Source organism: Pan troglodytes, chromosome 8, assembly GCF_028858775.2.
Source record: "Pan troglodytes isolate AG18354 chromosome 8, NHGRI_mPanTro3-v2.0_pri, whole genome shotgun sequence".
Classification (NCBI taxonomy): Eukaryota; Metazoa; Chordata; class Mammalia; order Primates; family Hominidae; genus Pan; species Pan troglodytes.
The window spans coordinates 27,178,208-27,205,616 of record NC_072406.2 but is presented as its reverse complement, the minus strand read 5'-3'; the positions used below and the strand labels follow the sequence as shown (position 1 = coordinate 27,205,616).

Below are 27,409 nucleotides of genomic sequence, written 5' to 3'. Positions count from 1 at the left end.
TCTGTGCTAAGCACTGTGATGAGCAAATACTTTTTATTTTTAAATTTTTTTAGAGACAGAGTCTTGCTCTGTCCCCCAGGCTGGATTGCAGGAGTGCAGTCATAGCTCCCTGCAGCCTTAAACTCCTGGACTGAACTGATCCTCCCACCTCAGCCTCCCAAGTAGCTGAGACTCTAGTCACACACTACCATGCTTGGCTAATTCTTTTATTTCTATTTTTCTATTTTTTTTTTTTTTGTAGAGATGAAGTCTTGCTATGTTGCCTAGGCTCACCCTGAATTTTGGGGCTCAAGCTATCTTCCTGCCTCAACCCCCAGAAGTGCTGGAAATGCAGGTGTGAGCTCCCATACCTGGCCCAAATCAATAGTTTTAAAAGTATAAGTAATAAAGGAACAATAGCTATGCTCGTGCACAGGAACATGAAAGGTCATTAATTTCTTCCCCCTAGTTTCTTATTTCGAAAGCTGTTCTCTATGTTTCTACATTTCACACTGTCTAGTTAATTTTCAGGATTTTTTGGAGCCATTACAGGAGGTGAGTAAAGGAAGAAATCAGAAAAGGACATACTAGAAGTATCAGGAATCACCATTTTTAGTTGAATACATGGACTCCAGAAGAAGACACAAGCTTGACAGTGCTCATGAAAAGATATCTAATTTTCTTAAGTCTTTGACTCTGGAAAGCCCTTTGAGCTACCCATTATATAACAAGATTTGGCAGGTTTTTTCTTTCTCCCTCCATTGACATCTTCCGGGGAAAATGCTGCATGATATGATTTTCAAGGCTAACTTGCCTTTTCCTCATAAGCAGTGTCCCTTGTGACAAATTCACCTCCTATGCCTCCCTGAGCTAGGGAGGCTCCTTCAAAATTCCTAACAGGCAGCCCTGTGGAGAGATGGGAGGGAAGGGATGGGAGGGAGGAAGGGCGGGAGGAAGGGAGGGAGAGAGAGGTAGAGTGTGTCTGTATGCGGCGTACATGTGGTACAGCCAGGGAGATCAGAACGCTCACAGAACAGGCAGTGCAATTCCATGTTCGTCTTAAGTATGTTAGCCCTACCGGGAGCTGAGCTGGCCAGTCTACTTGGAGAGGAAAAGTAGATTTGGGGAAGGTGGAAGGGTCAGTTGCTAAGTGACTTCCTCCTCGGGGATGGTAAGGGCATTTGCTGATCTCCAGTGACTGCCTGGTGCCTCATGGTCAGACTCGGCTGTCTCACTCCCAGATATCTGATTTTGCAAAAAGGGACACACCTATCTGCAGCAAAGAAGACACTGACCAGATTGCGAGCGGTATGTTGTGACATTCAGCATGTTTATGCAGCAGAATTGCTGAGAGATGCAGAGAGAGGGGGTGGCTCGGGCTGCTTGATTTATCTGCAATAGGGAATGTTTTATTTTAATTGTCAGTTAAAGGAAGAATTGCTGCCAGAGCGAAGGTAGCAGTTAAACATTCCGTGTTCTAAGCTTTCACGTTTATGTTTGATGCGGTCTCCGTGTCTGTGCCGCTTTGCGAAGCTAGGGAGGGCTCACTTTTAAATAACCTGCAGCTTCCTATTTTCCTTCTTCTTTTTTTTTTTTTTTTTTTTTTTTCCTCCCTAAGCACAGTTCCCACCCTGTCTTCCCTGACCTCCTCCTCATCCCGTGTGAAAGGTGGCCTATCTTCCGCTTGAGCCTTTTGCTCCCTAATTCTGGATTTTGGCTGCTTTTTCTGCAGGTGCTTTTGGATGCTCTGTAGCCACCCGGGGCCCAGGCGGACTGACTCGGCAGCAGGATTCGTGCATGGGAATCGGAGACCATGGCAGTGCAGCTGGTGCCCGACTCAGCTCTCGGCCTGCTGATGGTGAGTGTTCAGACAGGAGGTGGGGCCCGGGCAGCGTCCACTCCAGCCTCCCCTGCACCGTGGGCTGCTGCTGCCGCTGCAGTGGCTGCAGACATGTTCAACATTGCTCCGCTTTATCCCGCAGGCTCTTTGGAAATGCTTTCTTGGGTCAGAGTATCAGCATGACAAAGCACTTGCAGGGAAAAGAAGCTGTAGATTTGCCATTTCAGAAACTTGTTGCTGAATGCTATTTTGAGAGCTGTGCTTGCAAACAGGTGCTAAGAGCCCCTCGAAACAGATTGCTAGGATGCCTCCTCCAGCTCCCAGCATCCTTTCCCCCTTGTCTTTTGCATCTAAATTGAGCCGATTGTGTTTGTTTTTGGATATCTTCTCAGGGCAACTGTGGAATCTGTTGCCCATGGGGTGACAGAATGGGGTCTTCTTTCTAGGCGCCCACATATCTGCTCATACTTTCCTGTAGAGGTGGTGGAGGAGGTTCACTGTGGCCTCAGTGATGCTTGGGCTACTGAGTTGGGAGCAGCTTGTTTCCTACCTACCATTGATGGCAAACCTTGGCAGGCCTTGTCCAGGCATTTATCTGTGTGTGAGCAGCTGACTCACCTTATGCCCCTCTGGAATTTTCACCATATTAAGAAAGCCCTGGCTCTTACCATATTAAAGCACACAAGGACATGGGCACTGTCCTGTTCCAACCCAATTGGCTTTTGGCTTGACACTAGGTTCAGCAGTGGCTTTTGCCATGGTTTTGCATCTCTCTCCTTTCCCAGGGTTCCCACACACCACGGTAATACTGGCTGTTGTCGGAAGTAGCCTGCATCAGGCTTGGCATGGAAATGTTTCCAGCATTTACACAGGAGATTTTATGAACCAAGCATAAGTGCTTCTGTGTATATTGATTTGTGTCTTCTGAATGAGGAGGGGAAATGCAACTTTGCAAGGCCTGATGAGTTTATGGAGGTGACTTGGAAGAGCCGTCAGTGGGAAGCCTGCCCCCTGGGTGGCAAGCCAGGTCATGTTAAAAGGAACAGATAACTTGGTTCTTCGTTGCTCAAAATTCCACTGGGTCCACAGATTTAGTTGAATTGCCTGAAATCTATCTCATGGGCCTCTGCTGACTTCTGATTTCACTGGGGGAGTAGGACTAGAAGAAATGAAATTGTCAGTTTCCAGAGAAATTACCCATTACCTGACTTCTTTCCCTTACTAATTCTATCATCTGATGATACTTTATCCTCCATCGTCTACCTGTGGTCAAATAAACTGGATAGGAATTTTCATTCCATCACTGAGCATTCGTGATGATGGCTGGCACTAAAATGCATTATCTATGGGGTCTAGGAGACTTCTGGGAACCTGGGAGCCTGGGTTATATGCACTGAAATACAGGCACACATATGCACACACACACACACACACATGCATATGTATATTATATTATCTAGTACACTAACAGAAATAAATCCTGCATCGTGTTAATATAGAGGAGAAAAGTTTTCTTGAAAAATGTCTTTAGGGAGAGTTAGACCCGCTTGTCTCAGCCTCCTACTTGGACCTTTCTTCTATACTTAGAAGAAAGATGTGTATCTGCTTTATTCCAAGCCCCTAAGCATAAATCCTTGGTATCCAAATTAAATGAATAGCATCCATTTCTGCTGTTATACACCACCGCCCCCCCCCCCCACACACACAGGCTTTTCTGGTCCTGGGTCTTCCACATATTATGGCTGCTGTCCTGGTAGTGTCTACATCTCAGACTTCATCTTCCATTTGTCAGTGGCCTCTGCCCTTAGATCTGTCCCTGGCACTCTCCTCCTGCCCAGAAAAAAGGATCGTGTTCTCCTCTCTTGGAAACCAGGGGAAAGAGCTCTTGACACCCTGATGGACCGTTTGATTAAAGAACCCTGGAGTATCATGTGTAATCAAAGTCTGTATACATTTTCTGGTTCATGTTTAGTTCAGGGAAATTTTCCCCTATGGACTTTGGTGCTATTTTTTTTCCTTTTTAAGGGTAAACCCCAAAGTAATTGCTTCCCTGACATCTTGCATGATGCATCTTAAAATTTATAAGCAAGCCGAGGAGGAAAGAAAGGGGGAAAAGAGGCCATTTAGCGGAGTTGCTTTGGCTGTGAGTTCAGGAAGGAAGCTGTAAACATTATTATTTATGAGCTCATTCATCAGCCAATCAGTTGTCAGTATTTATCGAGTGTCTGCTCACTGAGGAAAGTAGCCTGGCATAACAGCAAGAGCCAGAGCTCATAAACACACAGTCTGTGGGAGGCTGATACCAGGTTGGTGGATTGCAGTTCTGATTTTGTGCTATGGAGTCATCGGGGCTAAGGGGTAGGTGGGGAGATGATCTGGCCACACCCCTTGCTTTTGGATAAGGAGACACCCAGAGGTTACATTCAGCTTAGATGCTAAATGCTTCAGGGCAGAGCATGTTTAATTGGTTACAGAAGCGGCCACAGAGTCTGGAGGGTTGGACAGCCCTGTGCTCCATTCTAGCCTTGCCACTCATTGAGTGATCCTGGGAATGTCCCTTCCTTTCTCTGCCTTGGTGATGCCATTTGCTAACTGAGAGTGCTCTCTGATGTCTAGGGTCCCTTCCATTCTGTTAAACACAATTTAAGATCTCTAAGAAACAGTGTACAGATGAAGGTCCAGGATAGCCAATTCGAGGGCTTTATTTAGCGTTATGTCTCTATTTCCAACCTTGCACATGAGCAGTATTGCTATGAAAATGGAGTGTGTTCCCACTCTGGCTTTTATGCTAGGGCAGATATGTTTCATATTATTAGCTGACACGGATGATCATTAGTGTTCATTCATACTCTGCCATCAGGAGTCTACCCCACAGGAACCTAAGTTGGTCCATTGGACAAAAGCCGATGACTTTTGAACAGTGTCTCAGAGGCCTTTTCAAGCTAGGGCTGGGTTGCGGTCAGCTGGGAGGGGTCCCAGGTGGTAAGCATGCCTGGACCATCTTGAGGTGGGAGGACCTCACTGATTCTTTCAACGGAGAGCTCACAGAGGGCAGTGATGCCTCTCCACACAGGACAGAGCCACTCATATGACCACGGAAGGGGGGACTTGGAGAGAAGACACATTCTGGTGGTGGAGATGGCCTTTTAGGCTGTTGAAAAGCTGCCTCTCCCATCTTTGCAAGAATCTCAGGCAGCGAAAGAAGATACTGCTGTGTTCACCAAACTGTGAGGAGGCTTCAGATTGATGTGACTAATTGTAGAGCGGGAAGCTCTTGGCTACGTGTCGTTTGTTGAGGGCGTGTGAGTTCAGGGAAAGCTGCAAGGGCTGGAACGTGCTAGAGCCGAGGATTAGTTTATCTTTAGAGCCAGGATAAGGATGAATAACCAAGGGGCTTCAAGGGTGTTATGATGCCATTTCGGTTCTTAGATTATAAAGGCTCACCTTCGGGACAGCTAGATTAAAATAGTTTTTAATGGAAATTAACTGGATAATAAATAATGCAAATTAAGCTTTTCTATAAATGAAGTGTCTTTAAATACATTATCTCATTTAATTCCATCCATGACCCTATTTTTAAGACCAAAAAAATCTGATAATTAGAATTTGGGAAACTGTCAATGGTCACATAAGTGAAACTGATGAAGCAAGTTCTCAAAATCTCGGTCCTCTGAGTCCCAAGCCAGTGCTTTCTCTGAGAGCATATCAAAGCTCAACAATTTGACTTCTAGGACCTTCTAACACTTTGGATTCGCTCCTGAAGTTAGCTCCCCTCTGAACCAGTCAGCATTTTCTGTGTTTCCAGGTGAGGAATCCTGTCTTTCTGTTAATCATCTGTTCTTTTCCATATTGAAGTGTAAAATAAAAAAGGGATACCACAAGTCTGGCTCAAGATGTCTGGCTTGACTCTAGCAAGAAAAAATATTTTTTTATATCGATGAAATAGCTGCCATGTTTTCAAGGTTCTATTCTCTCAGACTCTGTTTCTAGGAAATTACCGAGAGTCATATTTTATAACATAAAAAATTTAATGTATAAAAACTCAATTCACAAGTCAGAGAAGTTAGTGGGTGATTAACCACAATGAATGAAGAATGTCAATTAGATTATCCTGAAGTTTCTTTCCATTCTAAATATTTGATTTCAGATTTCTGGGCTTCTTTTGAATAGACCAGCTCCCTTGTCTATGTTTAATAGATTTCAATGGATAACCTGCTGTTCTATGAGTTTATCTCCCTCATTTCATTTCTTTATAAATTCTTTTCTAAGCCATTTTCCTCCTTTGGACAATTTCCTTTTTAACTAACCAACAAATATTTGCTGAGTATCTACTTTGTGCAAGAAGAGTACAAGGCAGTGACTGGCTTTAGCATACTTACAGTCTAATTGTCAAGACAGGTTGGAGTTACACAGGAAGTATAACAAGGAGAAATTTACAGGACATCTTCAGAGAATCACATAAGAAACCTAACAGAACAGTGCCTAAGTCATCACCAAGTGAGCCCTAGGGGGCGCTGGTTGTCAGAGTGGATGAACTTGTTCTTGAAGTTCAAGCAAGATGTTGAGTGATGGATGAGTTAAGAGAGCAGATTTGAGGTGAGGGGAGTGGTTGAATACAACAAAGTCTGGATGGTGTTTGGGAGACGGGGAGTAGACTGGTTTGGGCAGATTTCCTGTAGGTGACAAAGGGTTGCAAGATCAGAAAGGCCAGTTGGAGATGTGATCAAGGTCCTAGTTCTATTACTATAATCTAATCCTTCTCTACATTTGACCTGTGAGAGGTCTAATCTGACAGATTCAGATTAGATCCTGAAAAGAGATTCAGAATTTGTAATAAGCCTATGGCTTTTCCGCAGATCCCAAGTGGCAAAAAGCATAGAATAAAATTGAGTTTTGTCTTAAGGACTCTTGCTCTTAAATTAATAATCTCTATGTTTTTCAAAGTGCGTTTGCAGATGTTGTCCCACCGGATGTCCTCAACACTCCAGGCAGGTTAGGCAGGACATCTTCCTATTATATGGTGCAGCTGGGGTCCAGAGAAGTCAAAGGGCTTGCCCAAGATGACTCAGATAATTTGCGATAAAATTTAGATACGGGCCAGGTGCGGTGGCTCATGCCTGTAATCCCAGCACTTTGGGAAGCTGAGGCAGGCAGATCACCTGAGGTCAGGTGTTTGAGACTAGCTTGGCCAACATGGTGAAACCCCATCTCTACTAAAAATACAAAAATTAGCAAGGCGTGGTGGGGTGCACCTGTAGTCCCACCTGCTTGGGAGGCTGAGGCAGGAGAATCACTTGAACCAAGGAGGCAGAGGTTGCAGTGAGCCGAGATCGGCGCGCGCCACTGCATTCCAGCCTGGGTGACAGAGCGGGACTCCATCTCTAAATAAATAAATAAATAAATAAATAAATAAATAGCATTAAGATAGTACTCAAGTTTTCATGATGGTTCATGCATATGTTTGAAAAAAAAGTGATATTGACAACTTTTATGGAAATTTGGAGAATAATAATTACATAGTAATACAGTGAAGCCACCTAAAGCACTGTATACAGAATGGGGCCATCCAGGCATGGGGCCCAGGGGAGAGGTCCTAGATATTTGGGTCTAAGGGCGAAACTAATATTTAGTATCATCTATCTTTCTGATTTATTCATAAGTAAGATAATTGTCAAAAAGTCCCTGAGAAATGGTCATGTCATTGTTACCTCCAAGTCAGTGGCAAAAATCCTTCTTAAGCTTAAATTATTGCACCCAAGGTAAAATTTCCCAATGAGTATCTTTGAGATCTTGCTATTAATATTTTTAGTTACTATTTAGTGTATAAATTTATCTGTTTCAAATGGTGAAATTTGAAATCCATAACTGTAAAACTAACTCAGATAATTTTTTGCTAAATATATTTTTATTTCATTTTCTGCCGGACCTGTTTCTGTTAGTCTAATCGACAGAGACTAACTCAAACTGCTAGGATTGGCAGAAAGGGAAACTTACTGACTGATGTGACCAGGGAGTCTCAGGAATAAAAGAGCTCCAGGAGAAGCTGGATCAAGGACTTTGCATGGTGGCATCTAAACCCTGTTTCTCTGGCTCTGCCATGTCTTGGCTCTGCTTTTCTTTGTGTGGACTTCATTTTCTGGCAGATTCTTCTCCCAGCAGCTCTAGGGTTACTTGTTCTTAGAGTTAGTGAATGTAGGTAAATGAGCAGGACTCTCTTTCATGGTCATCTCTTACAAGCTGTCTTTGGATCTCTTGAATAACAGGCTCTTCGCGGGCCAATTACTGGGTACAGAGATGGAGATTTCTGACTAATCAGGCTGGCTAATGTGTCTAGACCTATTGAAAGGAAGGAAGGAAGTAATCAACTGGCTCATAACTCTGTCTGAATTACATGGGGTGGGAAAAGCAGGTTCCAAAAAAGGAAGAGCTGTATTATCAGGAGGGAGGATGCTATTTTATCAGAAGGGGATGCTAGGAAGGCAAAAAGGATAGATACCCATTACAGTTGTCTGTGCATCTTGTATACCATGATAGGTAATCTGCAAAACTACTCAGGGAGGTAAAGCATCAGTGAATCCCAAATCATGGCTTCAATTTTCCTCAAAATAAATATAAATAGAGAAGCACAATTGCCTAAATATTTTATCCTAGTTTGAACAAATCTCACCGTCTGTAAAATAAGACAATAATAGCTACCATGTAAGATTTGGGATAATTCAACCAGATATGCATGTAAAGTTCGTAGTGCTATTTTTGGCCCAAAGCAAATAGCACAGTATATACTAGTAGTCCCTTCCTTTATCTTAAAAAGATATGAAATGATTGTCTGCCTGAATTCATCTCATGCAACTCTTACATGAGACAAAATCCATCTAAGAAACAAGTTGCCCAGTTCTGTCTTTCTCCATCCCAGTCTCTGGACAATGAGTGACCACCTCTGGACAATCAGCTAATGCTTTCAGAAAAATAGATGTTCCTGTGGCCATGTGAGCCATTCTAGTTATGAGCAAATTTTAATTTGCATTCCTATCTTGAATAACTCACAAAATTTTCTTACCCTTTGAAGGGAGATGACTAAAATATGGGCTGCAATATGTTCTCTCTGGCAAAGGCAAAATGCGTGCATTTTACACATGATGGGGCAGCTATGAGTGCATCTCTGCTAAAAATTAATTGTACAGCAGCTTTGCAAAGTATAATAGTGGTTTGGAGAACATATATTACTGGTGCAAGTAGCAGTTTCTCATTGACTTCTATGCCAGAATATGAAGCTTAATGGAACATACGGTATTTAGCCTGGTAGTAATCAAAGGTCCTGGAAACATGCTCTACCAAGACCATGTGGTTTGTATCGAGTGGGGAGAGTGAATTCCAATGTCAAGGAAACACTGGCCTGCAACTTCTGTTGCATTGTGATGAGTGCTTTTTATAATCCTGGATATTGAAATCTTAGCCTCACAGTCTGGACCTGGAGAAGCAATTTCCTGAATGGTAGATCCAATTCATCTTTCCAAGTACATCATGCACACCCATGGTTTTCACTGTCATCTGTACACTAATGGCTCCCAAATCTTGTCTTTCACTCAGGCCTTGCCCCAAGCTCCTAGTAACTGCAAGTCCAAATGCTTTATCAGATTTATTCTCCTGCTTGTTCCACAGGGATGTGAAACTCAGAACACCTCAGCCCAGCTCAAATGTAGAATTTATGGTCTTCTACCCAACCTTATTTGGTGGTGGTGCCTTTGTGCTTGTTATCCTGGGATTAGCCTTGGACTCCTTGCTTTCTCTCATCTACCTGGTTCAGCTAGTCATGGGCCATGCTGCTTCTGCTGCCTCAGTTTCTCTTGAATCTGGCCCCTCCTACTTACTCACCTCCCCTGCCTTAGTCCAGGCCTCTACTCTCTCATACCTAGTGTAGTAGTTCATTCTCGCATTGCTATAAAGAAGTACCTGAGAATGGGTAATTTATAAAGAAAAGAGGTTTCATTGACTCACAGTTTCGCAGGCTGTACGGGAAGCCTGGCTGGAGAAGCCTCAGGAAACTTACAGTCATGGTGGAAGACGAAGAGGAAGGAGGCACATCTTGCATGGTGGGAGCAGGAGGAAGAGGGAGCAAAGGGGGAAGTGCTACACACTTTGAAACAACCAGCTCTCGTGAGAACTCACTCACTATCACAAGAACAGCAAGGGAGAAGTCCGCCCCCATGATACAATCACCTCCCACCAGGCCCGTTCCCCAAAACTGGGGATTCCAATTCAGACTTGAGATTTGGGCAGGGACACAGATGCAAACCATATCACCTGGGCTACCTGCAGGGCCTCTTACCTGGTCTTCCTGCTTCTAGTCTCTTATCACTATCGACTGTCTTCTGTACTTTTTCTAGAGTGTTAGTTATGAAATAAAGGTCTAATTTCTCTGCCTAAAATTCTCCAGTTGTACCTGATTTTACACAGGATAAGGATCTAGCTTTTTAATATACCGCATTACTCACTTACAGATCTGGTCTCTGCCTACCTGCCCAGCCTCATGTCCCAGGGTCCCTTCCTCCACCCCTCGAAATTCATACTCTCACAGTGTTGGACATTTCATTCCCTGACAAATGATATGCAGGATTAAGCCTGTGCACTTCTGAATGTACACTTTCTATTATCTGGAATGCTATTCTACCTTCCTCACTTTCTCCTTTATTTCATATATACATATATGAAATATATATATATTCATTCATATATATAATTCATATATATGTAAAATTTTACTTATCACTAGATGATATTTGACTTTTGTATCTGTTTTTCTTAATAGATTGTGAGTGCCTCATAAGTATAGAGTATTTCTCTATACTTTATTCATTCGTTTCATTCATTCATCCATTCATTTAACCCATCACATACTCTCTTCTAGACACTGTTTTAATAGGAGGGATACAGTGGTGAACCAGACAGAAAGTCTTTCTGTTGTCATCAAGCTTACACTCTCCTGGGAAAAGACAAAAATAAAAATAAAAATAAATAACACATTGAAAATAAATAGAACTATGAGTGCCCTATAGAGAATTAAAAATGGTTATTTGGAGACAGTGCTTGGAAGACAGCTTTAGAGGAGTGACTGAGGACGCCTTCTTAGAACAGGTCGCATTTGAACTGAAGGGTGAGCTACAAGAAGCAGGCAAGGGTGAAAAGTCATGGACAGGGCATTCCAACCTGGGCCATGGCCCCGGGGTGGGAAGGAGTTTAGCAGACTCCAGCATCACGCACTCTTCTCAATATATTTGGTAATGAAGGTATTGATTGGCTGCTTCCTGGCAGCTTAGCACCACACCAGGCTTTGGGAGGAATTTTGGTGAGTACAGTGCATGGCCCTTGCCTGGGAACTTATATCTCATTAGAGAAATAAGAAGTACTGAAAATGCTTAGGTCACACTGCATGTTGAGAAATGGCCCTACATGGAAGGTATGGTATTTACTAACAAGGCGTTTGAAGAAATCAGAGGCGGGGCAGGGACAGGTGTGTGAGATCTAGAACGCTAGTCCACATGGTTTGTAGAAAATGGTGTTAAGCTGTTTTGAAAAGTGTATATCATGTTGGCTGGGGAAGGGAGGGAAGGAGTAGCTTCCCAGTGGAGGGAACAAAATCATCAGAAAATTCAGGAGGAAATGTTAAACCGCCAAGGGTGGGGTTGGAGAGGGCAAATGTGGGAGTATGAAAGGAGGGATTGATATTTTGCTAAAGGGTCTGTGTCATGGAGGAGATGGACTGCTAGCTAAAGAATAAGGCAAGACATTGCAAATGCTCTTGGGAGCATCTGTACTGGAGCTGCGGCACTGAAGCCTCTCCAGGTTCTTGGATTGGACTGACTTAATGGGCAGGCATGGGAAGTGGGGTGTTTAATCTAGTGGTGGAAGGCAGGGTGTGCTGGGGACACTGGAGGGAGAGGGCCAGTTTAGAGGCAATTGCATGAATTTGGGCGGGAGGTAAAGAGGTGGCACGGAGCTGACAGTAAGAAAAGAGGAAGGGGAATGAATTCTGAAACATTCTGAAGGGAGAGCCATCAGGATTGGATGGGAGATGGATGACAGGGGACACGCACAGGGAGGAGCCAGCTGGGACAACTCTGTGACTCCTGGAGGTGCAGGGACCATGACACATACAAGCCACTCTGGAGTGGGAAATACCATTTGAATAAGAATAGCTTTCTATTGACTGAGGACTACAGAGGTGAAGGTGCTGAGGAAATAATGAGATTTGCCAGTAGAGGTGGAGGGTGGGCAGTTGGAGGTACAGGCTGGGTTAGGTCCTGGATTAGTTTTGGTATGGGAGGCAGATCTGGCAGTGACACTGAAGCTCAGAAATCCTGAAGAGATTATAGAGAGGAAATAACAGGAGGCCAAGCCTGAGAGAGGTGCATTCTAATGGAGTTTAATCACCTTGTGATGCAAGACAGTGTTTGTACCCAATCAATGTTCCCTCGACTTTGGAATTAATTTTCTTCACATTGAATGTGCCGCATGGCCCCATTGAAGAAGTCTTGGTGATTTTTGCTATTAATAGATGCAGGTTAAATGCAGTTCCATTAGATGATGGCACTTCCTCAAAGATTTCTGTAGGCATGGCCGAACTAGGAACATATACATGCAAACTATTACTAAATCTCTCAAGGTGGCTGTATGTATTTATCCTGTGTGTGTGTGTGTGTGTGTGTGTGTGTGTGTGTGTGTGTGTGTGTGAGAGAGAGAGAGAGAGAGAGAGAGAGAGGAGAGAGAGATATTCAGTTACTACTGCTGTAAAACAAACTATCCCACACTTTGTAATTTTTGTACAAAATTCAGTATTTTGTTACGCTCATAAATGTTATGGGTCAGGAGTTCCAACAGAGTACAGTGGGAATGGCTTGTCTCTGCTCCACACTGGAGCTTCAGCTGGGAAGAGCTGATGGCTGGGGTGATTCAACAACTGGTCTTGGAATCTTCTGGAGATACGTCTTCACTCATATGTATGGGTAGATGCTATTGTTAGCTAGACCACAGCCGGTTCTGTGAACCATAACGTTAGAGTCTCCCCACATGATGTGGGCCTCCTCAAAATATGGCTGCTTCAAGGTAGGTGGATTTGCAGAGTGACCCAGGGTCCAAAACTGAGTATCTGAGCTAGCCCGGCAGAGCCATATGATCGCTCATAACCTAGCCTCAGAAGTCATGCAGACTTGCTCCTGTTGCATTTCCTTGGTTACAAACAAGTCATTAAGGCTAGATCCAAGGTGAGAGGATATAGACTGCCTCTTGATGAAGGACATGTCGATGTGGTTCAGGACATGTTTCAAGCCACCACGGGGTATGTTCATTCTATGTAACTTGATTTTATGTTCCTTGATGCTCTTTTCTGAATTACTCACAAACTGTCTATGGGACTTTACTCAGAGGAAACATTGTATAAACATTGATTGAATGAGTGATAGGTTGATATCTGAAGAAGTCATTTTTTTTTTTTTTGCATACTAGTAAAGAGCTGCCTTTTGAGTTTTCCGATTTTCATCCAAACTCTGAACATCTGGGGCTAACATGTGCTTAGTGCATGTCACACCTTCAAAGAACACAAAGAGGATGCGTAAATCCTGGTCAGCCTTCTCTGTGACCTCTGAGGTCCCAAATTCAGTTCTTATTGATGATTGGGAGCTGAAAAGGCAATAATCTTTTTTTCCTTTACATGCTTGGCCTTGGGACTAATAACTTGTTTTGTGTCTTTATTGCCCATGTGTCAAGGTAAAAAAAAAAAAAAAAAAACAAGGGGATATAGCTTGGTGTCAGGACTGCAATGCTTTCTTTTCTCATGAGGGAGTGTGAATGTAATTGAGCCATAATGAACATGGCTGAGGTCATTTCCTAGGGATTAATGAACAGGAGACTATGTTTGGGGCCTGAGGCTGAGTCTTTGGTCATTAACCTACTTGGTCATTAATATTGTCCAGGAATGCTTTACATTAGGCCATTACAACTAGTGCCATATGCTGCTACAATGGGGAAACATGAACATTATCTGTATCAACAACTATTTGTTTTCCTTCTATTCTCTACAATTACTGAATGAGGTAGCCTCTTTAATACACATCCCATGGGCATGAAGCACCAACGCAGGGAAAATTTGAAGCGGAGGTCCTTTGAGTGCACATCCTTTTATATATTTTGAATTTTCTAGCAAGAAAATGCATTAAAACTCAGACTCTGTATCTAGACAGGACAATTAGTTATTTGGCCTGTTCAGAGTAAAATCTGTGACTATTTTTTGGACTCCTTTGGCCTTCTTTTTTCCCAAGAAGAAACAACTGGCTTTCTTTCTTTTTTTTTTTTCCGTCTCTTGTCTTGTCCTCTCCTTTCTCCTCCCCTCCCCTCCTCTTCCCTCCCTTCCTGTTCCCTTCCTATTCTCTTCTCTTCTCTTTCCATCCCTTCTCTTTGTAAAAAGATTTTTGGAGGGTCTCAGTCAGAGATATTGTGGTATGTGCTGAGGATATGTGGATATGTGTGTAAATACCACCTAGTCCCTGCTCTCAAGAAGTTTAGAGTTTAGTTGGAAAGGCCAATAAACAAACAGTTGCAACACAGTGAGATAAATGTGATGGCAGAGAAATAGTCAAAATGCTATAAAGCACAGGAACACCGTGCAGAGACTTCTAAAGTAGAGCTGAAGGTTCTGGAGGATTATAGGTGGGTGAGGTAAGTGGTAGTGGACAGTAGTTCCAGGTACAGGGAACAGCATACATGAATGCAATGGGAGAGTCACATGTCCCAGCAACTATGTGACACTTGGGTATGAGGAAGGCAAAAAGGAATAGAGAAAGAGAGGTCAAGATCCTGGCTGGGGGCAGACACAAAATGTCTTCTGAATAAATGGCAAGGAGTTTGAACTTTATCTTGAACTCTACAAATAGTCATCAATGATTTTAAGTGGGGAAGGACATGATCAGAGTGCAGATGTAGAAATATCATGCTGGAAATGATATGGAGAATAAATTGAAAGAAGAGGTGAATCTGAGGCAAAGGAATCTGAACAAGGAGATATTAAAGTCATACAATTGAGCGATAAAGTGGACTTGAACTAATGCCAGGAAAAGCGAGAATGGGAGAGAGTGGATTCTTGAGTTTCACATGGGAACTTCCAGTGGATGGTGCATATTGACTCTCATTAAGAACTAAATTAAAAGCTGCTTAAACTGGCTTTAAAACAGGACACTTCTTTAGTTCACATATTAAGTCCAGGATGGAGTTGTTCCTAGGCTGTGGCTCTGGTTCCACCCATCCCCTGTTACCACTAGATCTTTTAGCTCTGCTCTTTTCTGTAAGCTTTGTCTTCAGCCTGATATTCCTCATGTGGTCACCAGATTGCTGCCTGCAGCAACTGTTCAATATGCTTCCTTGTTCAAGCTTGGGGGAAAGAAGAAACATCTCTCCTCAAAATGGGAATGATAAATTCTTTCTTTCCTTCTGAGAGGACCAACTCAGGTCACTTTCCCTCCCCAGGAAAAAGACTCAAGCACTGATTGGCTTAAGCCTGGTATCTTCTTTTTTTTTTTTTTTTTTTTTTTTTTTTTTTTTTTTTTTTTTTTTTTTTGCTGCTATCACAAAATACTATAGACTGGGAAATTTATAATGAACATAAATCTATTTTTTCACAGTTCCACTGGACAGAGAAATCCAAGATCGAGGAATGGGCATCTGGGGAGGCCCTTCTTGCTACATCATCCCACAGCAAAGGCAGAGGGGCAAGAAAGAGCAAGAGGGGGCTGAACTCACCCTTTTATAACAGCACAATTCCACCCATGAAGGTGGAATCTTTATGACCTAATCCTCTCTTGAAAACTCTACCTCTTAATATTGTTACAATGACAATTAAATGTTAACATGAGTTTTGGAGGGAATAAATATTCAAACCACAACACCTGGGATCCTCAACTGGACACTAGCCAAGAAGCATGGAATCACTATGCTTGGATCAGATATATCAATATCTACTTCTAAAGCTGGGAATGGGGTAGATTCCCATGGTCTCATACAAGGGAAAAAAGAAGGTGGATGTGGTTGCTGCATAGGCAATCAACAGTGTCTATGACTAGAGCACAGAGCAGGGCACCCAACCCACCTGGTAGAATTGGAGATCAGTATGTGGACTATAAATTTCTTGAGAACAGGGACTATATGTCATCCACCATTGATTCTTTAGCTCCTAGCTCAGTGTCTGGCACATAGTAAGTGTTCAGTGGACATCTGTCACATGAGGAAGGGCATGTGAGAGGAGCTAGTATCTGAACTTGAAGGTTCAGACCAGGTGATGCAATAAGGGAATAGTTTAAGGCAGAATTTAAAGTATCAGGAAGAGTAGGGGATCATATGGTTGCATGATACCTTTTGAAAAGTCATGGAGTTTAGAGGTTCTGAAACAAAAATATAAGGGAGGAAAAATCAGAAGATGAAGCACAATACTCTGCTGAGGAGCTTGATCCATATCTTGTAAACAATGGAAAGCATTAGAAAAAACTTTAGGCAAGAGAACAAAATAATCAGATTTGCATTTTGACTGGATCACTCTGCCAGTGATATGTAGAAAATTGCTGTAGGAACACAGGTAAGAAATGATTAGGTGAAATCAGCAGTTGATTAGCTTTTACTCGCATACATGAGGCAGAGGGAGGAGGCAAGGATGACCTCAGATCTTTATGTTGGGTGAGGAAGAAGGTGGAGATCACAGAAGAAATAGGTTTCTAAGGACTAATGATATCTTTTTTTTGGACACATTCATTTCAAGGATCCATGAGACATTCTAGTGGAGGTATGTAGCTGTGGTTAGAGGTATGTATGTGAAGCTTGAGAAGATTATGGGCTGGACATACATATTCAGGGTCATCAATATTCGGGTGATGGTTAGAAAGGATGAAAACCACCTGGGGAGAATAGACAGAGAAGAGCCAGGATCCATGGATGAGGCATTGAAAGGGGAGGGAGTGGAACGAGAGTCCATAAAAAAGGCAAAGAAAGGAACAGTCAGAAAGGTAACTAGAATTCCAGGAGAATATAATTTGTCGTATAAAGAGGGTAGAAACTTTCAAGAAAGACAAAAAAGAAGTGATGAAGAGTTAGGTACAGCAGAGAGATAAAGGAAAGTAAAAATTAAAAAAAAACTATAAGATTTGCCAATCACATGGCAGTGGTGACCTTATAGTGAGATGCTTCTTGAGTATAATAGACTCAGACCCAGGCTGCAAGTGAATGAGGAGGAGATAGGAGGTGAATGAGTAAACATAGAGAGAATAAATTTGTAGGCGATGGGGAGGAAAGACGTTGGATGGTAGCCTGAAGAGTCGGATGAAACCAGGGAGAGATTTTAGAGATGGGAAAACGGTGAATATTGCTATAAACTCAAGGAAGGAAGCTCAGAGAGATTGTAGCATGAAAAATATGAGTGGGTGTAGATGTTGACAGTGCTTCCCCTCATGGTTCCAAGATGGCTGCAGCAGCTCTAAGCATCGTATCCCTTGCACCTGTGTCCAAAAGCAGAAAGAGGAGGAGTGGTAAAGAGAGCTCTCCTTGTGTTTCTTTTTATCAGGGAGGAAAATCTCTCCCAGAAGCTCCCCAGAACACTTCCCCTTATTTTTCACTGGCCAAAATAGGGTGGGTTAGCTCACATAGCCTCCTCCCATAACCCCTCACCAGGATGCCTTCCTAAACTATAAAGGGTGGGGATCTTAAAAGATACATTTTCTTGCCTTCCTTACAGCTAGGGTCCTGTACGTGGCCTGACTTCCACCATGCGAGCTCACTGGTGCCAGCCATGGAGAGGTGAGGTGAAAGTGAGTAGCTCGAAGGAACAGTTGTGGATCAGATTTTCTTGCACGTGAGGTGGCAAATGTGTTAGGTTATTTTGGACCAGCTCCTGTGGAAGTGCCAGTGTCTGCTCTTTAGTGTCAGAGGTGGTGGCTGAATGACAATAGTGGCATCTTTGCTGTAACAGTCTTGAGCTGTGGTTGGGCATTTCTTCTGGCTTTCTGGCAAATGTGCTTGGCTATCTGGTTTTCCCATGTGTTCTTAAACTGTCTAATATCCAGTAGTAAATCCCTTTCTGCTTAACCTAATTAGGGTGGACTTTGTTGTCTGCAACTAACAATCCTGAAAAATACACAAGGCACTTATCATGGAGGCTGGGGAAAAGAGTAGCTGCATTTTTAGGCTCTTCCTGTAGGGAAGAATATACAGAGTAATGGCTGCTGTGCAGACAACCAAAAGAATCTTCTAGATAAGTGTGGATATAGATAGGTCTGTGAATAGAATAGATGAGATAGATGCTTTCTTTTATTTGTTACATGAGTTTCTTAGGGGGATTTCAAAATATTGAAAATATAGTCATCATTCCATGAAAGTGATCTACGTGAAAGAATTGTTCATACAAACATCTGTCCCTGTTGCATCTCTCTTTACACAGCTGACACCAATCAGATTCCTGTCCAAATCTGAGAGATAATAGTTACCAAATGGCTGGAATCTAGTGATCAAAAAGAAAATAGAAAAACAAAAACACTGTCTCTTTCGTAAGCATTATAATTTCAGTTATGATTGTGTACACAAAGAGGCAATATGACAAAGATGTTTCTGAAACTCTTGGTAGATAATTAACCATTCCAATATTGGTTCCAAATCCTTTTAACTGCTAATATCATTTTTTGCAAATTAATTTTTTAAATTAGTTTTTATTTATTTATGTATTTCTGAGACAGGGTCTTGTTCTGTTACCCAAGGTGGAGTGCAGAGGCGCAATCATAGCTCACTGCAGCCTCAACATCCTGGGCTCAAGTGATCCTCCCACCTCAGCCTCCCGAGTAGCTGGGAATACAGACATGTACCACCACACCTGGTTAATTAAAAAAAAATTTTTTTTTTTGGTAGAAATGAGGTCTCACTATGTTGCCCAAGCTGGTCAGGAACTCCTGGGCTCAAGTGGTTCTACCATGTCAGCCTCCCAAAATATTGGGATTACAGGTGTGAGCCACCACTCTTGGACTTAGTTTTTAACAATAAAAATACATTTACAAGTTAAAAAAATACAAAGGGTTATACATTAAAACCAGGTTTCCCTACTACTCCAGATTCTTAATACTTTAGTTTCTTGTGTATTCTTCTGGAAATTATCTGCACATATGCAACATCTTCCCTTGTCAATTCCAATAGTGCTATCTCATTCTTTTTTATTTATTTTCTTTTTTTTGTGACAGGGTCTCACTCTGTTGTCCAAGCTAGAGTGCAGTGGCGTACTTGCAGCTCACTGCAGCCTCCATCTCTCAGGCTCAGGTGATCCTTCCACCTCAGCCTCCTGATTAGCTGGGACTACAGGTGCCCACCACCACACCTGGCTAATTTTTTTATTTTTTTAATAGAATAGAGTTTTGCTACCTCATTCTTTGTAAGTGCTTCCTAGTATTACATTGTATGAATGACTCATAATTTATTTAATCAATCCCTCATTGATAGACATTTAGGCTATTTTTAATATTTTATAATTATAAACTATCCTGCAATGAACATTTATGTGCATATATCTTTGTGCATATGGCTTGTGTATAATGTAGGATCGATTCCTAAATAGATGATGCTGGATCAAAGGTATATCGTTTTAAATTTTTGTAGATATTATAAAATTATCATCCTCAAAGGGATATCATGCGAATTAGGTTTTAATTCTACTTTTGAAGCTCCAGGAAAATGAGAACTGATTCTAATAGGCTGATCAGAAGTATGGGGACTACAGGAAAAGTGAGCTATTCTCCAAAGGGTGTTAAGAATCTTACTGTGTAAACAATTACAGCATTAAATGTCTACAGAATTCAAGTGGCAAATGAGCAGTGAATATCAATTACACATCTGCTGCCTCTCAAAGGCAGATGGCCTTTTAATTTTGTATCCCAAGAATCATACCCAAATTTCATTCCTATTCTCAGAACGCTCCCCGCTCTTTCTTACTTTCACTGAGGAAATGGTTTATTACGCTTTTCAAAGATGAAATTAATTTAAACCTAAAGCACAAAGAAACCTTGCACATTTTACTGAACAGATATCTAAGATTGAAATTTCATCTATGAATACATGCTGAGCCCTGGTAATTGTTTAACACCAGGGAGTTCCATATAAGAAAAATTTTAAGACATGGTCCCTAACTTCAATGACCTTATGCTCTGGGTTGAAAAATCAAGATACTCTCTAAAACTTGAGTAACAAAAGGCCAGATGAAATGGAATATGTAAGTGCTCAACTACATAGTTTATTCATGCTTGGACATACAAAGAAGGAAGAGATCACTTTGCATAGGAGTCGTCAGGAACCTCTGAGAGACAGATGGGGGTTGGCTTGATTTTGTGGGGCAGGAGGGAGAAGATGGAACAGCCCTGGAGAGCAAGACGTGGCTGCCATGACCACCTGGAACTGAGTAAGGCATGAGCTGGAGGGTGAGCAAAGATGGAGAGGGGAGAGAGAGTGTGAGAGATGGCAGAAATGAGTGTGGGTGGGAGGGTGGGGGGTACCATGTAGCAGAAGGCCATGCTTGGTAGGAAAAATATAAGAAATAATATAAAATGAATTGGACATACTGGAAAGGGCATTTGCAGGGAGAGAGGATGTGTAGTGCATGCAGCATGGTCCTATAGAACCAGATGGCTCATGTTCTGGGATCTCACACTCAGCCGGTTGAATTGGCATTGAAACTTTCTTAGAAAATGTGACCCTTCTTATGTTCCAAAGCTTTGTGAATTTATCTAAATTGGTCAGTTCTACAAAGGTCGAGATAGCTGTTTTCCAGGATTCAGGGAGATGTTCAAGAAGCTCTTCTTCAATTAGGGACTGCGATGGTGGGGGAGGAGGAGGTGGAAATTCAGGAGACAGGTGGGGAGGCTTGTGTGGGATTCCAAGTGTGGGACCACAAAGGGCTCTGTTGCTGGCGCACTGGTGGCCACGGACACACAGAGGGATGCAAGCCAGGAAACACCACTTTGGGGACATGTAAAGAAGGTGACAGAAGAGTCTATGAAACAATCTAGTAAGCTCTCATTGAGGGTCTGCTGTGTTTGAACCCCATGCTAGTGAAGCGGCATCCTTCAGCTGGGGAAAATACCCAAGATTTGTTGTCTCAAAGCCACAGAAAACTAAGATGGGGACACACAAGGAGCGAGCTTAAGAGCAGAAAGTTTAACAGTGAAAGAAAAGAGAAGAGCTCTCTCCTGCAGAGAGAGGGGTCCTGAATGGGTTTCTGGTCCATGGTGAAATGCAAGGGGTTCTATAGCTGAGCTTTAGGAGGCAGTGTCTGATTTACATAGGGCACATAAGATTGGTTGGACAAGGTGTGCCATTTGCATAGGGCACAAAAAACTGGTTCGGGCTAGGTGTGCCCTTTGCATAGCGCACGAATTTCTGGTAGCCCCCACCCTAATAGTTTATTATGCAGATGCTTTTGCTACCTGGCCGGCCCTGTGCTTGTTTCTTTACTGTACACGTGGTGACAAAGAAAAGGGAGGATGGAACCTCCATGTTGAACATACCTGGCTTCCAGGTAGCCTTTTTCCTATTGGCACAGCGGCCAGCATTCACCCGTGCAAGCTTTCAGCTTGCTTATCTATGTTTGCAGCTCAATTTTTCAGGCTGCTCTTTGTTAGAAAAGAAATTACTCTGGGGCTGCTTTTTGTTAAAAGGGAAATTCTGCCGAGGACTCTTTGACCCTCACTGTCTGCCTAAATAATTTCTTTCTAGCTCCTGTATCATTAGTTGCCTGAGGGGAGTGAAAAGCAAACCAGGAGAGCTCCTTCATTCAGGGAGTTAGGATGCGGGCAAGTTGAAGGCCAGTGAAGGCCAAATTGAGTGCGTAAAGAAATGAACAACAAAACCCAATAAGGCTAGAGCTCAAGGGAAGGCTGAGCAAAATGCTGCAGAGGCCCAAAGCCGAGGCAGATCCCAGCCAGCTGGGGAGGCAGGGCCACATCCAAGGTAGGATCCTCGAAGATGCACTGGGGTTCAACTCACAGGGTTAGAGAAGCTGGGAGAGCAGCACCCCAGCACTGAGATGCACGAGGGCGAAGGACATCACAGGTGCTGGAAGAACGGCCAGTCCTGCTGGGGGTTCAGAAGGAGGGAATGCGGGGAGGGTGCAGGGGACGGTGAGGGACTCAGGCCAGAAGGGATTTTCTTTCAGCCTTTACATTTAAAGCTGAAGAATAGGTTTCGAAATAGGAAGGAAACAAGGATTCACGACAGATTCTTGAGCAGGGAGTTACGTGATGAGAAGACTACGTTGGGAAGAGGAAATTGTCGTGGGCTGATCAGTTAGGAAATGACTGCAAGTCTTCAGGGAGGCATACGGAGCCTGAGCGGTGAAAACACTGGACCCACTGTTAGATACGGAGGCAGGAGGGGGGCCTGGGGGCTGGGGTTCGAATGCTGCTCAGTGAAGCCTTAATGACTGGTGGCTACCTCGGGGGTTCTCAGAACTTAAATGAACCAGAACTGCCTTGGAAGTTTATATAAAATCCATGTTTCAGAGCCTTAACCTCTGAAGTTCTAATTCTCTGAGTCTTTGGTGACTCTATACGGTTTTGTTGTTGTTGTTGTTTGTTTTGTTTTGTTTTTGTTTTTGTGACAAGGTCTCCCTCTGTGGCCCAGGCTGGAGTGCAGTGGCATGATGACGGCTCACTGCAGCCTCGACCTCCTTGGCTCAAGCGATTGTCCTGCCTCAGCCACCTGAGTAGCTGGGATTACAGATGTGAGCCATTACACCCAGCTAATTTAAAAAATTTTTTTAGAGATGAGGTCTCACTATGTTGTCCAAGCTAGTCTTAAATTCCTGAGCTCAAGTGATCCTCTTACCTTGGTCTCCTGCGTAGCTGTGATTACAGACGTGAGCCACCATGCCCAGTCTACGTGTACGATTTTTAACAGGCGATGCTGTTGAAAGTGATTGCATGTTGAGAAATTCTCTGTCCCCTAACATCTTTATCTGTGAGCCGATTGTGGTTTGAATCTAGGCTTACATAAAGCGCTTTTTATTTTTTCAACAAAAACGGAGACGGAAGGAAAGGCAGGTGTCTAAGTGGAAATACCACTGAATCTTTGAATAACTCTCCAGGTACATTTAAAAATGCATGGGCTGAATGAATTTTCATAGTCGTTCCCCGTATTAGCAGCATCTTGTAGGATAACTAACCAATGGGTTATTTGGTAGGTCACGTTTTCAACTTATGTGAAAACAATTTGACCAGTTTCTTCAAGCCCAACCTGATTTTGTAAGTACCGTGTGATTATGGGGGACTGGTTTGTATTGCCTGGGCCTACTGGGAAGACAGCAGGGTATCAGTACATTGTTTTCAAACAAATAGTGATGTGATTATGAACACACTTCATGGCTTAAAGCTTTTTGAAGAATGCTCTTGTCATTAAACCTGAGAATAAACTTAAAAGAGGTACAGTAACTACTCAGAGATAAAACGACATGTATAGGGGCCAGGGGAGGGAGGGGATATCTTTGAATTCAAAAAAGAGTTCACTAAATCATAGGAAAGCAGGTTGTATTTTTCCCTCAATCTGCTCCTGCATAATTTTAGTCTATTTTTCTAATTATGGAAACAGAACAAGAAAAATCCAGACTGCTGTTCATATTCTCACTACTTCCCTCAAGAAAAAAATAATAATAAATTGGTAGTCAGTATCCATGCCAGAAAAAATGAAACAAAGACGAGATGTAAATTTTCTTTGTGCAATTTATCTTTGGCACATTTCTTCCCCTTCACTTCCCAAAGTCATTTAAAAGAGTGTCATTCAAGACCAATTAAAGGGATGTGGATGAGGAGCCACGAGTTTACAGTTGGTATCAATCAATAGTGCAATTTGGTCATCAATAGAGTTTGAAATGCTCTTCAAAACTGGCTTCATTTGACTCTAGCTAAAGGGTTAGAAATGCAACTTCATTGAGCAAGTCCTCCTTTGTTTGAAAGACTGAGCTTCCAAACCCTGAAAATTAGCGTTTCCCTTTATTGTAGTTGTCAATTCAGCAGGGAGAGACTCTGTCTATGTACTTTAGCATATTTGCCGCACAGATTTTGCCACCAGCCTTCAACAACTCATCTCATAATGAATCCAGTGGAGAGAGGAAAAGAATGAGAAGGTAGAGAGTGAGAAATTGAAGTAAGGACCCCAGTAAAGAACTAGGACCCAGGGCTAGAGTCAGTTCTAAGGTGAATACAAACATCTCTTTCTCTCAGGTGTGCCTGTAACTCGCGGCTCTTTTAAGACTGATTCCCTTATCGTCCGTGGAGCTCGGTGAGAGGGGATGCTTGAGAAAGCATATAAATGTAACTGGACAAAAACTGTCTGTGGGGTATCCCAATCTCTTCTCCTTATTTCTGAAAGCCCCCCAATGGAGTTGGACTATTCCTATCACACAAGGTGTCAAGCTAGAAGGACCACTTTGTTTCTTGCCTGTAGGTTTCCTTCCGCAGTTAGCTGAACACGTGTAGCGGGTGAAAGAGATGCTCCAATCAAAGGGACAGAGTTTGGGCTTGTAGTTCTGGCTCTGGATGGTGTGGAATTAAAAAGAGAATAAACAGAGGCTTAGCATTTGTTCTTCAAGATAGATTTCAAACATGTTGTGTGAATGTCACTAATGACAACCTCAAGCCAGGACAAATAAGATCTGTCATGCGCCCATCCTCTTTTTCTTTTGATGGCTAATTTTTGAGGGGAGTGAGTTCTCACTTGTGGACATTCTCCCTGATTGGCTAACAGGGCTTCGCGCAAGGCCCTGAGCCTTCCTGCAGTGCCGATTTTCTTCTCTGTATACTTTTCTCGAATTCATTCTTGGGTTCTAAATGAGTAGCTTTGCGAATGCATATTTTGCTTCTAGTGACAAATGAATGCAAATGTTTTCTCCAAGAAAAGTATCAGAGGTCAGAAACCATGAATCAAAGAAAATTAATAAGCAATATTAATGGCTAATACATGAGAATGGATTTGTAAACAGCAGAAGCATTTGCCTGTCATCAATGTAGTTGCATTTCATATGTTTTGCATTTCCCTGGTTCCTATGTTAGGAGTAGGAGTGTGGTCTTATTGGAAGCTAAAAATGTTTTCTTTATAGGATTATGAATTTGCTAAATGTTGTACCTGTCCTTAGTTCCTCTGCCTTCTCTCCCCATCCCGCCCCATACACACTAAAATTGCTTTAGTTTCAGAGTTTCGAATATATAAAGTAAAATCATGGCTTTAAAATCCTGGACAAATCATTTTACCTTTTCAAGAGCTGGAGATATTTAAAACAAAATTTTCAACCATTACCCCTTAAACAGAGAAACCTCCACTGAATGTCCACTGAGTCATTATCTCCACCTTTCTTCTTTTTTATAACTAGTGCATTCCCCTTACAGGGGCATAGGATCAAACAATGAACTTCATAAAATATCAGAACAGACTCCCAAAACTCTTTTCCATGGAGAAAATGAGCAGAGGCCTGGTAGAGAGGGCCTGTGTTTTTCATATATTGAAATTCAGAGTTGCTCAGGACCTGCTATTATAATGTCTATAACCTTGAAACGAGCATTAAAAAGATTCTGTGTCATCTCAGTTTGCTCAGCTGTTTGCTGTATTATAAGCATTATCTGGTTACTATTTCTGGCTCCATTTTGGAGCATCTGTGGGCTTCTCTCGGGTAAACTTTTACTTTCCCACGATGATAGTTCAGATGACCTCTCTGTGTTGGCAACAGGCGTTTCACCGTTCCTTCCTTTTTTCTATTTTGGACTTGGCTAATATGAATTTTTACTCTTCTGCTTTAAAACATGTATATAATTTCCTACAGGAAAAACTTTTATGTTTCTCATCTAACAGTTGTGTGAACAGAGAATTTCTTTCTTTTTTAAAAAAGATTTCCCCACTTTAAATTTCTAACTTGTATTTTATTTTAAAAGTTCAGGGGTGCATGTGCAGGATGTGCCTGTTTGTTATATAAATGCGTGCCATGGTGGTTTGCTGCACACATCATCCCATCACCTAGGTATTAAGCCTTAGCATCCATGAGCTATTCTTCCTGATGCTCTCCCTTCTCCCACTGCCCATCCACCAAATAGGTCCCAATGTGTTTTGTTTCTCCCTATGTGTCCATGTGTTCTCATAATTCAGCTCCCACTTATAAGTGAGAATATGCAGTATTTGATTTTGTGTTCCTCCATTTGCTGAGGATAATGACTTCTAGCTCCATCCATGTCCCCGCAAAGGATACGATCACTTTCTTTTTTATGGCAGCATAGTATTCCCTGGTGTGTATGTATCACATTTTCTTTATCCAGTCTGTCATTGACGGGCATTTAGGTTGATTCCATGTCTTTGCTATTGTGAATAGTGCTGCAATGAACATATGTGCGCATATATGTTTATAAGAGAATTTTTATAGAGTCTCACTCTCTGTAGAACAGTCAAGAACCAGGTTTATGAAGGTATAGAAAACCACCAAGAAGAGTCCAACAGAGACACCATCTGGCCTTAAAGATTGCCTTGATTAGCAAGTATATTATTCTATTACCAGCGTTAAACTCTCCAAGGATGTTTCCTTGGCATGAGAGCTTTGTAGATTCCAATATATGTTACATTGTTATACTGGGGATACAAGTATATTTAATGGGAGAGAGTACAAACCATATTTCTTAGATATATAATCTATTCATTTTTTTTTTCAGCAATTTCGTGTGTGCAGTATGCTACCTTAGTGTATTTTGTAACTAGAGGTGAGGATATGGGACACAGCAATCTCCCTTAGGCACACGTGTATTTTGGGGAAATGTGAATAATGAACCTGGTAAATAACTCAAGGAAAAAGCACAGGTTCCCCTGAGCATTTCTGTGGACCTAAAAATCTTTCACTATCTGCTTTTCACACTGACCAAGACTGGACACATGCTGGTAATAGGTATTGGTAGCTGAAAGAGGCATAATATTATCTGTATTGAGTTTGTTTCCCCCAGAAGCGGACCCTAAGGTAAGGATTCAAGCTCAGGTTGTTTATTAAGGCAGCGATCCCAGCAAACACTTGTAGGCAAGTGGGAAAGCAATGCAGGGAAACAAAAAAGGGAGGCTTTATCAAACCCGTTTCCACTGTGAGCATCTGCCACACATTCAGACCACTCTGGGAAACAGCCTAGAACACACTTCAGAGTTATCCCAGCTCAAGGGAGATGCAGCCGGGATATTTATCCACCATCTTCCCATCACCACTGGTGGAGTGAGTTCTGGGGCCATTCATTCTCCAGCACTTCTGATTTGGTATTTGTAATATGCTCTGTGGGGAAAGAAAGTTCTCCCACTGCCTGGCCCCAGAGCCCTCAGGCAGACAGTTTTAAAGTGGTAGCATGATTGAGGAGGAGATCTGGTGGGACATAGACAGACCCTTCCACAGAATCAATGAACAGAGAAGTCACCATGAGCTTGGCCAGACTCAGCGTGCTCCCAGGCCACAGGAGAGAAATGGCACCTCCTTGATCCAAGCATTCTTTAACCTAGATTGGGACTAAGACTAGCATTCATGCTGAC

The 27,409-nt window shown here is 42.5% G+C and overlaps 1 protein-coding gene across 2 annotated transcripts in view; it reads left to right on the top strand.

Annotated features, from left to right (window-relative positions):
- Positions 1-944: 944 nt before the first annotated feature.
- The window catches only part of FRMD4A (FERM domain containing 4A), a 688,079-nt gene continuing 661,614 nt past the window's right edge, over positions 945-27,409 (top strand). For both annotated transcript variants that reach the window (XM_063781409.1, XM_054660740.2), the window contains exons 1-2: positions 945-1,287; positions 1,712-1,837. In XM_063781409.1, the coding sequence (XP_063637479.1) occupies positions 1,793-1,837 (45 nt within the window). In that variant the 5' untranslated portion in view covers positions 945-1,287; positions 1,712-1,792. The remainder of the gene's footprint in view (positions 1,288-1,711; positions 1,838-27,409) is intronic.